Raw genomic sequence first — 12,734 nt, forward strand, 5'->3', positions numbered from 1 at the left:
ATGCTCACCCCACTCATGTTCCTACACTGAGCCTTGCATACTAAAGTCAATTCTTTCAAAAATGAGCAGCAATCCATCCAAAAAATCTGAAATGTAAAATTTATATATAACAAAATGTTATAGAAACCACCCAACTAAGCAGAGGCGTTTCTAAATGGAGCTGAGTGAGTGCTACTCCATGGAGATATGCTTCTTCAGACAACAAGAACTGTAGGTAATTTCTTTTCTTCAAAGATAACTAATCCCGTTGGATTTTCTCTCTTGCAGACAAAGTCACAAAGGAGGACTTTCAAATAAAACATAGAACAAAAGCTAAAATAATCTGTAATCAGCACAAAAAAAAAAACCCAACCACAATGAAATACCTTGAACTATGAAAGCAGTGAAATTTTTCTTTAAATTTATGAGGACTAAATTACAACATAAGCAGCAATGATAAGATTACAGTATCATCTAGAAAGTACAAAAGATGGACTCATTTCAATAGAATAAGGACATAGCGAACAGAACTCCAGACAGAGTTGGAGCTTGGGCTCCAACACTGATAATTTAACCCTGGATTCTTGCCTAGATTCTAAGAAAACACTTGGGAAGTAAGTGTAAGCCTGTGTGGCTACTTAGTTCAGAGGTTAGTAGGTAAAGCTGACTTGCCCAGAATGGAATGAGCCTTGACATGATTTTCAAGCTGCAGGCCTCCCAGACAGTAACAATAAAAAATACAATCAGATATACTTTGAAAAGATATGCTTGGTAACATCAAAACCTAATGCATTGTCAAATGAAACAAAAAGCTGGGTGGCATTTTAAGGCCTCCTGTTTGCTCCAGATAAAACCTAGGGACCTTTTCACATCAAGATTGTGGAGTAGTAACTTGCTGGGATGAGCATGCAGGCATAAGATAAATATCTGCAAGGACAACAGGTTCATTGAAGTGTACTGCAACCACCAGCTATGGAAGGAATTTAGGACACATCTGTATGAATGGCTATTCTTCACAGAATATAAGATATGTGTCACCGAAGTCTCATACCATATAATGAAGTCATGCATCTGGAAGATAACCTTCCGCATAATAAATCTGAGCCAACAGTGGCTCAAGATCAGACTGGTTAAGACTTAAATGACCCTACTGCTGTGGGTGGTTAATGAAGTGCCTCACGTTCTGTACAAACCCAACAGAAAAACTGGTCTAACTTTGACACATTCATTGCAGCCAAAAACAATTATCAAACGAACAATGAAGATATTTGTCTTTAAGCTATTCAGACAAATGAAAATTTTGTCCAATAGTTTCCACACGGGCCTTTACACACTGGAAAGCTAACCTTTTCAACTTTTAATCTTCTTCTTTAGGATCCTTTCAAGAAGCCAGATGGCTCTGAAACACCTGCCCAAAGGGCCATTTATTTGGATCATTATCCTCCCCCAGAGCCATGAGGATAGGGAGAGAAATTGTCAGCTCTGCTATTGAGCAGTGCCCTGTTCTGAGTCATCAATTTCAGCCAGCCCCAAAAGATGATGAGTTTCCTTATGGCCATCTCTAACAAGATTGAGAACTGTATCTGCGTTGGCAAACATGGGGTTAATAAGATCAACTGAACCTTTGTCTCTCCCAAGACGGGTTAGGAACTGCTGATGCTGGAGATATTGATGGGAAGGCATAGGCAGTTTTACTTCCATATGAAGATGGCATTTCCAGTGCATGCAGGAAGAGATCTTTTCCTGATGCTTTTAGTAGATACTAGAAGCTGTTTGTTCAGGTCAATTACATGTGATAAAAGATTTAATACACTACTAATCCCCAGTTAAGGGGCCATTCACTCAGGTCCATTCCTGGCTGCTTCATCTGCAGTTACACTTTCCTTCCTTGGCAGGAAAGGGGCCACCAGGAATGCCTTGTGGGACAGAGCCCACACCCACAATGGAAAGGCTTCAGAATATATAGTATGATGTTCTCCTTTATTCACTGGAAACATGGTAATCTGATTGTCTGGTTTGATCAGGCCACCAAATTTTCAGAATATTGTACTAAGCCCCTGAAGGTCCTTGGTGAATCTAAAAATACTCTGATTTCTAGGATATTTACGTAAAGACTTTACACTTGGAGAAACTGAGTGCCCCAAGTATGATGGACCCTCTGCGTGGGCTCCTCAACTGAATCACCATTCAGCTGCTTTTCCCAGTTTGAGTTTGAAGAATCTGGAATTCCAAACCTAAACTGAATATTGTCCCTGAACTGCGATCAAATCAAAAAAGCTCATATATCAACCCACCTCCTTGATGTAATTTGACCATGTACCTTGAGATTACCAATAACCAAGATACAGTAAGACTGCCTCACATACAGACATGCCATGGACACTGCCAATACATCTATGACCATCAAGCCACCCAAAATTTGTAACATGATACTTGCCAATGCCTGCTGGTGTCAAAGACAAACCCTTTTTCTCATACTGTATTTGGGAAGAAAGGACAAGTCAAGTCAAAGCTCCCAGACTCCAGTCACAGCTCCTGTATACTCCCACGTGTCTTCTGGTGACTAGCTGTGGGGTCCGACAATTTACTTTGAACTACAGTGACACCAGCATCCCAACAGTGGCTGGGTTGATCCTTGTATCCATTCCAGGGTGACGGATTATTCAAATAGTACAACGTATTCACTAGACATCTTGTGCAGGTAAGTTGCTATCACTAAGTACTTCATAACAAGCAATGCAGATGCCAGGCCAGAACGGTATTGGCAGCAATGTTACAATATCATGAAATTGAGACTCTCCTATCTGAGAAGCGTGCATGTAGCTAGTTGTCTTCCTCTGTAGCGTCTAGAAGAAATATGGTGACCCCGCAACTCAATTGTTAATTCTTCCCTAGCAGACAGTTAATGTATTCTCTAGATCTAACATAGAACAAAGTCTTCCTGGGTTTTAAAGCACCTGGAAGTATTTGGAATAAAATAATACATAATTCTTTTGATAGCATGGATTTGGGGATATTCTTTGCCAGGACAAATTCAGTTTCCTGCATCTTCTATTATTGAGACAGTAGAGTTTGAGTATATTCTTTGGAGGGTGGGAGGGTAAGCCCACTTCCACAGATCAATGTATGTCCTTTGCCTAAAGGGTTTGTAGTTTATAAGCAAAATGTTGCCTTTGCCAACCTGTCACAGTTTACAGCCTGAAACCACCACACCACAAAAGTCCAGCCAGTTTCAGCCACAGCCAGTGACCACCACACATCCAGAGTATTGTCAAGGAAATGGCTTTTTCTCCACTGACTCTGCAAGACCTAGGCTGCAATGAGGATGCTACCAGACCTTCAGTAACCAGCCCAAAGGACAATTTAAGGGCACTGCAAATGTATTTGACAGTGGAATTTGAGCCAGATACTTACCAAGCCCAGTCCTAGACATTTTCTAGATAAACAAACTCACTCAACTACAATCTTCCCCCAATAAGGTCCAGGTGCCTGCTCCTCTCTATATATCTTGCAGGCAGCCTTTGGGGTGTGGCAGGGCTTCTCCCTCTTAGTAGGGAGTTGCTTTACCATTTCTTCCACCAGCTGCGGATACTGGGGCAAAGGAGAGCAGCATATACATGCCCTGTCACAGGCACACAATGAAGCTCCATAAAAAACCAGTCTGAAAATATCCTGGTGAAAAGACAGCTGATGTGTCCAACAAAAATGAAAAATATTTAGTCATGGCATTTCATTAATGGGGATTAACGAAAGGCTCTGTCAACGGCTACAGTGGCCGAAAACATTTTATGAACTGAATCCCATCGCTGAGCCAGGACAGCATCTGACACTGCTAATGGCAGCAAAAGAGGAAGTGACCAGGCAACATGGATACCTGACTGGTGTGGGAGGGAGAGAGAGAAAATGAGACAGAGGCACAACTGTGGGGCCTCGAAAGGTTCAAAATATGAGCCCAATGGCAGCTCTCACATAATCTCACATTAGGTGGATGGACATGAGTGGAATCCAATGAAACATACACCTTTTGAGAAGTATTTATTCTCCACCTTTCAAAATGATTAGAAAAAAAAGAAAAAGAAAAAAACAAAGTTAGAAAGAAGCAGTAAATACTGCAGAAATATTATGAATATTATGATACTGTTCTTAAATATCTCATAATTTTTAATTTATTTTTCTCTTGCCTTTCATACTTGTATCAACATTGAATAGTGTTGTGTTAAGCTGAAAAAAGCAAGGAAACAATTAAACTTGCCTATTCCTAATGTTCCTAAATATTTCAACAGAATGGAATTTTCATTCAAAATGGCACCAAACAAGATATTACAATAATAAATATTGTAAGACAATGTTGCACTATGTTCACAATCTATTTTAAGATCTTTCAAAATATCAGACACAGTAAGTACAAGAAAGATTATAATGTACACTTTTTGGAAAATTAAATTTAGATACTAGGGAAAGATACACTAGCATACAAAGTATGGGACTGTTACGAGCATTAAATGTTATGCAGGTATCCAGTTTGTATACATTATAACATTGATTGCAAATTAGTAATGTATTTCAGCATAGAAGGCAGCAGTTTAATTTTTTACCTCGTACTTTCTGGCCGTCAAACAATTTACTGCAATGTAAATAATTCAGCAAACATTCACAGTAATGTCACTAAAGGTGTATGGTTTCAATTGAGCACTGGGGAAATGGGTAATAAAATTGAATGGTGGTGCCAAATTTGAGACTGAAGTGTGTTAACTGTTGAAATGTACCAACTACTGTTCAGTGTATGATTAAACCAGGGCAATGACCAAAGCACTGTAAGCTAATTAAAAAAGCAGAACAGCAAATCTTGTGACTATAACAATCCCTCCACTCATACCAGCAGGCTGGAGAACATAACCAGCATGACCAAGAATTGTTTTAAAGCCAATTCCCAATAAAAATGTTTTGTCACAGCAGTTACTTAAAGCAAAGTCGAGCCAATTACGAACACACTGTTTTATACTAGAGATCGCAGTAAGCTTTTAGAAAAATCTAACTGCTGACAAAGCAGCAAAAAAAGTAATGGCTTTAAATGCACTCTGACATTCTATCATTTTCTTTTCAATGCAAGCATTCCATTCTGTACCTGGCTGATATGTACAGCAGAAACCTGGGCAGAACACACAGACGAGTGACTTGGAGAGTTTGGTAAAGATTTGCAGGGGCCTATTGAAAGCTGCTGTTTCTTCCTTGTTGCCACAATCTTCTGGGCAACTGAAACAAAAACAAAAAAAGAGATAATCATGTAAATGATTAAGCAAAAGTGTAGGCTTCAAGGTATCACAATTCAAACGTGTACAGAACACAGACAAGAACACAGGCAGGAAACAATTCTAAACTACTAATCTTCAAGGTCTGAGGTCCTAAAATCAAAGCTATTACTTCAAAAAAATCTAAGCTGGCAGACTTTATTATTTTGTTTTTCTGTGGTGTGCTCATCATTGTATCCCTCTGCATTTATTTCAGTCAATGGATATTTGAAAGTCAGCTTCATTCATCTAAAACATAAGGGAAACTAGAAATTCTTACCCATTTCTGAAAATGGGTAGTGCTTCAAGGGTTCTTATAACAAAGGAAATGTTAGCGCATGCTAGCTGCACTGAGTATGGTTTTGGCTTGTCTACACTTGCAAGTAAACAGACAAAGGTAGGGTGTAAATTTAAAGTGCAATAGCTATTCCTGAATAATTCCACGAGTTTACACTCTTACTCTGAAACAAGAGTGCCCTACTCCATTCTGCTAAACACAAACAAGGCACTCTTGTTCTGTAACAAGAGCGTCCACACATGGAGTTATTCAGGAACAATTACACAGGAACCCATCACGTGGAGACAAACCCTTAAAGAATCCTGGTAAAAACACCTTTGTTATGCTTATAACACACTGGTGCAGGGTTACTAATTGATAATGGGTATGGAAATTTCTACTATATGTGCAACCCTAAACAGCACAGAATTCTCGAAAATTCACTGTTAATACCTGAAAACATGAGATGCTCACTGTATAAACAATATTTACATAATAAAACACAGTATCACTCCTGTTTATTAAACCAGTTTTAAAACAGGGCCACCATATACCACTAACTATGTCATGTTATCTTATGTAATTTCACCTTTTCCTGTTTATTTCCTATGGTAACTAAATTATTTCATTTGAAAGAGGGGATTAAAGGACAAATTGTTACAGAATATAGCTACAGAAACTGCTCCATAATGAACTATAACCTCACATATGTTGTGAAGAGGTTAATATTTCTTCCTATATGGGGAAGGGAAGGGAAGAATGGGGAGTGATTCTGAGTAAAGTGAAAACACAGTTTCTATTTATTTGGTTTTTCAGCTGGAATTAAGGAAAGGAAAAGGAGAAACCACTGTTGCCCTGATTTTCATAGGTGCAAAAAATCTAGAGCTCCTACGAACTTGAATGAAACTTGGGGATCAAGAATTAGGCCACGTTGGCCAGTCAGCTCCCTGAAAACCACCACCTGTGGCCAGGAACCAAAATTTTGGAACCCCTGCATTACTATATTAAATAAATATTCATTTTAAACTATTACAAAAGGTTAGTCAGTTGGAATGATCACTAGCTACTGTGTCAAAATGGGAGGAGAGGTGGAAGGGAGAGTGAGAAAGAGACTTAGAACTTCCAAAAAACCCAAATGAGGTCAGACACATAACGAGCAGTTATTTACGATGTACCATAACTGAATTTTTCAAGATGTGTGGTCGGTACTCAACTGTGTGTGCACATGCGCTCCATGCACCTGAGACCAGAAGACTTTTTTGCTAGCAGTGTTCATTGCTCTATGCCTGCCCCCATCTCCTCCTTGTATGCCACTCCAGTTCTTTCTCTACAATGAATTGTATCCAAGATCCAAAGCAGAGGGGAAGAGATAGTGGAAAATATATAGCAACCAAATTTTTTGAAGAACTCCAGTTAATATACAAGGTAAGTAACTATGCTTTCTTCTTCAAGCGAATGCAACTGACAGTAGGATCAACTTGCAGCAAGGAGGCCTGTGCTCTAGTATAATATCACAGCAGAGGAGCGTTTGTCAACTCATAACAGGAGAATGCACTCTGACATCCACCTGTAAAGCCTTTGGGAGGGGATTGCTTCCCGTCTCATCAATTCTGAGAAAGATATAAATAGTCTAGACGATTTTTTACATAGTTTTGTTCTTTGTAGGTAGAACGCCATGGCTAAATGGATGCCCAAGAAGTGCGATGCAAACATATGCACCGACAACCAAATCGCGGCCCTGTATCAGAATATGTGACCCTGAGGATGCCGGCGTTCTTGTGGAATGAGCCTTCACAATGGCCGGAGGCAGGATCCCTGCTTGCTCATAGCAGGCTTGGATACAGTCGGTGATTTAGGAAGAGATCCTTTGAGCCAACACCAGAAGGCCTTTCATCCTGTCCGCTATCACAACAAAAAGCTGCATTGATTTGCGAAATCTTGTCCTGTCAATATAAAAGGCTAGGGCCCTTCTTACGTCCAGAGAATGCAGAAACCATTCCTCTTCTGACTTGTGCGGTTTCAGGCAGAAGACTGGTAGAAAGATATCCTGGTTGAAATTGCAACACCACCTTAGGCAAAAAAAGCTGGGTGGGGACACAGCCGGACCTCGTCCTTGAAGAAGATGGTATAAGGAAGTTCACAGGTTAAAGTCTGAAGCTCAGAAACCCTTCTTGCTGAAGTGATCACCTCAAGGAAAGCACCCTTCCAGGAGAGTAGCAGAACAGCCATAATGCCAAAGGCTTGATGGGTGGCCCAGAGAGACTAGACAGAACCAGTTGGGATGGGTCACAAACCTGTGGATAGAGCCTTTCCAGCCCTTTGATGAATCTGCCTGTGATTTCCTGTGCAAAGACTGACCTGCCATGGTTTGGGGGATGGAACACTGAAACTGCCGCCAAATGGACCTTTCTGGAGGACAGTGATAGGCCTTGGAGCTTTAGATGGAGGAGGAACTCTAGGACAGACTGCAATGATACCTGTGTCAGAGAAAGGCTTCACTCGACTGCCCAACATGAGAAGTGTTGCCATTTGGCCAGGTAGGTTGCCCAGATAGAGGGTTTTCTACTACCTAGCAAGACCTGCTGCACATGCTCAGAGCATGTCTCCTCCTCTGGATTCAACCACACAACAGCCATGCTGTCAGATGTAGGCCTGAGAGGTTCGGATGGATGAGCCTCCCTTGATCCTGCGAGGTCAAGTCTGGCCTGAAGGGAAGAGTCCACGGAGTTGTGACTGCTAAGTCTAGAAGCACGCCATCCAGCTCTGAAGGCAGTGCATAAATAAGGGTGGTAATACTGTGATCCCCTTAAAATAACCTTGTGACCACACCCCGCAACTTCCTTTTGGGTCAGGACCCCCAATTTGAGAAACCCCGGTCTCCCCTGTGAAATCTGTACAGTATAAGGTAAAAGCACACAAAAGACCAGATTTCATGGAGGGAGACCAGATTTCACGGTCCGGGACGTGTTTTCCATAGCCGTGAATTTGGTAGGGCCCTAACTCTACTGTTTACGAAAACTAGCTTTTTATTTTTCAGGCATGTACACTTTTGGAAGCCTACATGTCAAAATGGGTTCCTTCTGAATCCATACAAGCTACAAAAGGGAATGCTATGGCTCACTTCTAAGCTCCACATGGCAGAAAGCTGGGGGCCTGGGAAACAATGTGCTACAAAATGCTGAAGGGCAAAGAACCAGAGACCCTGGGGAGTGGTGAGAACCTTTGGAGCACGCATGTTCTAAGCTGGCCCTGCAATTTTTAAAAAAAGCAAACAAACTTTATTAAGTGTAAATTAAGATTATTACTAGGTATGTGTGGTGAGGAATGTTCTAGCTTTTTTAAAGTAAGGAAACGAACAGTTAAAGGGAAGGTAAACAAATATTCAAGTACAGTCATACTTCAAGCATTCAAACAACATACACATGTAAAAATAGCACATCTTACACACACACAGGCACCTGCCATTGATCAAACAGGGTTACACACACGACACCAGTTTTAGACACTTTTGAAATCATAAACTGCAAATGAAAATGCAATACATTCTAAAAGACATGTTGACTCCTTTCTCTCCTCTATGGTTTGATGGATAGGCTAGCCTCAAGGTTTGCAGCTCCCTGGGAATGTAAAATATACTGTTTGGCATAATGGGATTTCCGGTGCATATGTGGAGGTTAGAAAAAGTAGATTAGTTTTTCCTGCCTCATTGTGGAATTATGTGTTGGGGAAAGGTGATATTGGACCATATCTGAGGAATAGGATGGAACTTATTGGGGGTCTCTTGGCTACGGTGAGCCGTATTCTGAACAGAAAAGGGTTGGACTATGTTTGTTTTGGTTTGCCTTGCTGATAAAGAGTGTGGGAAATGGAGGATTGTCTATAGGCCATATCTATTTGCTGGTTCACAGTTTGAGGGATTTTTATGCCCCAGACAAGGTAATGAGTATTGAGACTCGAAATGGTATACGAGGCAGGGTGGGTGAATATAACAAAATTATTGGTCTACAGGGTAAGGTGAGGCAAGAATATAAGGGCAGACAAAGTTATTTTTTTTAATATACAGTGTAGTATTTTATACACACACTTATTTAAAAAAAGACTGTATGAACTGTACATGAACATTTAGCTGCCTTCACTTAATTTGTTCATTTCCATACTTGAAAAAATACAGGTGGGTCTTCTGTTTTTAATCGTAATAGCTCTTGTTGTACACAGTTGCCACCCTAACTAAGTTTTTTGTCTGTTAGTACAAAAGTTAATTTCAAATACCATTCAGTTTGCGCACACTCTGAAAGCTGATCAGGCTAAGATCTAAATTAATTTCTCTAAATGAAACTGGGAAACTTGTTTTATGAACTTTGTCCTAGAATCTGCAGGAATTCTGGAAGAAAACTTGCAAAGGAGTCTGTAGTCCATTAGCTCTGCCCACACCAGTAACTGTAACTAAACTGGAATTACTGCAACCATTGTTGAGGCTGCTATAAGAAATTAGAAGTCTGATATAATTAAATTCAGCAGTATTCAATCTCTTTCTTGTTTACATAGTATAAAAATATTTATGTAAATGAGCAGATGATTTTTCCCAGTACATTATAATGTAGACAGAGATATTGTTTAGTTTAGATATTGTGTATGCATACAATTTCTTTTCAGATGAATGTAATTTTAATAAGGAACTGGTCTGCAGCTTATGTTTTTCATATAAATGAATGATGGCAGAACCATGATTTAGTGAGAATATATTGTATTAAAAATGGCTCATATATATATGAAGAAGCAGCTTCATTAGTTACATCCCACCTGCAATAAGCCTCTTATCATCCTGAAAGGATATCAATTAATTTATCTTCTTCTAGCATATTGATCATAACCTTCATCAGCTAATCATGCTTAAATTACAGAGGAATATAGTAATACTCTGTCATTTCAGAACTATTGGTTTATTGATCTGGCATCATGGAAGTCATATATTAGAATATTTTAAAAATCATTATGTGAATGCAGAGAGCAAAGCAAAGGTCAGATCTTCACTATACATGTTAAAGGCCAATATTAAGACCAAAAATTGAATTAAAAATCTCACAGATAAATAAAGGCCACCTTCCTTGCAAAAGTTCTTTTTTCTGTCTCACCCTAGACACTTTACCAATTAAGGAAAATATTTGCTTCTTTCCTGAAATTGGAACTGAGGAGTTACCACTTACAGGATAAACATAGGCATGCACATTTAAAATGTTGGCCCTGTGCTCTCTTTCCAAATTACCATGAAAGGAAACCACAAAGCAATCCACAACAAACTGCTGATTATTTAAACTATCACAGGGAACAATTTTACCCTCTCCACTTATAAACTGTTATTTGAACCAACTACTTGATCACCGTCACAATATTGAATATATCTGACCTATTTTTCCTCAAGGGCTGATATTGCCCTAAGTATTTCCCACAACAGGTAAAATATTCTTACTCAAAAGCAAAGACCATACTATGTAGTAGAATAGCAGAGACAAGCAGTTGGTACAAGAGCTGTTTTCTCCTTAGGTCTACCCACTAACACACAGTACATTGTTTCACACACATTTCAAAAACACCAGCGAGACCTAGAAACCAGACTTTTTCCTAGAAGCTTCTAATTTTTTGAGGCAACAGCCTAACACAAGGATACAAAAGTCCCAGAAGTCAGGGGAAACTTTTCTGGACTTTCAAAGAGAAATATTTCCTCCAAGCTCTCATCTGTCTGAACATTTACTACAGTCAGGTTCACCCAAGTTAGTTGCTCTGAAGAAGAAGGGTGGTGTGTGTGCTTTTCCTTTATCTGATCACAACACTGATATCAGGGTCACAATCCTATGCTAGAATTTGGATGGCCTATTATGACCTGTCTTTTCCCACAGTTGCTCTGAGGAAAGTCTTTGTGAAAAACAGAAGGGGTGTATTTCAAACCATCTAAGTTAATACAAGCGGATATAAGAGGAGACAGGCTTCTTTGATCACTTTTTAGCGCTATTTGAGTAGAGAATGTACTTTTGGGATTCACATGGCTATTCCCACCTCAGCCTTTTTAAACTTGTATCCTAGAAAAGGTCGGGATGGCAGCATCCATGTCTACCAGCTCCCTGTATTACTCTGTGCTGCTTACGGTGTCACAAGCAGAGTGTCCCACAAATAGAGCCCTGCAAATCTGTGGATATCCGCTTTATATCCACAGATGCGGATATCCGTGGACCATGTTTGTGGATTGGATTTGGATACAAATTTTGTATCCAGGCAGGACTCTACCCACAAAAACCTTGCCTTCAATCACAATGTGAGGCAGCATCTGAAGACTGAAAATCCAAGCAAAGACTAAATAATGAAAATAACTGTATTAGAAACACTCAGATTGGTATATAACTACAAATGGCAAGAGAGATATCCATAGTGTGGCTGGAGACTATATTCAAACTCAAAAATACACTCAACAGAATGAACAGTCATCAAAAATACTACATACTCATTTGTTCAATGTAACCAAGGCAACGTTGTTGTGGGAACACTATCACGACAACTTCTTATATCTATAAATTCTCAAATTTAATGTACTTTTTAAGCACTGAATTGCTTAGTTTTATCCTTTGTTAGAGGGAGAAATTGATCTGCCCTTAACTGAAACCCCGTTCCCAGCCAGCAAAGATTCCTGAATCCTCTCCCATTCTGGCAACAAGTCTGATATCTCCCCAAAGTTGCCAATTCCTCCTGAAACAATTCTCCTCCATTCAAAATTATACAACCTGATCTCATCTCAGACAGCAAATGCTCTTGGCTTCTTTCATTACACTTATGTAGCTGTCACCCCTTAATTAGATCACATATTCAATATTCAATTAGCATTTTGGATGGTCTGGGCTACCTGCCCTTGAATACTGTGGTGATAAGAGCCTTAGAAGGACCTAAAGAAACACCATGACCCTCCAAAGTTTGACACACATGAAACAAATGACAGTTAATCTGTGAGGTAATAGCTGAACTGCCAACTCCTTCAAAAGCTACCTTGCGAAAGGAGAATTGAATCCAAGCCTTGCCTATCAGAAGAAATGAAAAATTAATTAAAATTTAAAATGACAGGCACTTAAAACCCCCACAGATCAGCTGAACTCCTCCTGCTGCCCTCCTTAGTTGAGGGGCAGTTGTTTAGAGGGTGGGAAGGGGAA

At 39.8% G+C, this 12,734-nt stretch overlaps 1 protein-coding gene across 8 annotated transcripts in view; it reads right to left on the reverse strand.

Moving 5' to 3' along the window:
- AGAP1 (ArfGAP with GTPase domain, ankyrin repeat and PH domain 1) overlaps window positions 1-12,734 on the reverse strand; it is a 694,311-nt gene that overhangs the window by 324,809 nt on the left and 356,768 nt on the right. For all 8 annotated transcript variants that reach the window (XM_073306802.2, XM_073306800.2, XM_073306804.2 and 5 more), the window contains one exon: window positions 5,105-5,232. In XM_073306802.2, the coding sequence (XP_073162903.1) occupies window positions 5,105-5,232 (128 nt within the window). The remainder of the gene's footprint in view (window positions 1-5,104; window positions 5,233-12,734) is intronic.

This window comes from Lepidochelys kempii, chromosome 11 (genome assembly GCF_965140285.1).
Source record: "Lepidochelys kempii isolate rLepKem1 chromosome 11, rLepKem1.hap1, whole genome shotgun sequence".
Lineage (NCBI taxonomy): Eukaryota > Metazoa > Chordata > Testudines > Cheloniidae > Lepidochelys > Lepidochelys kempii.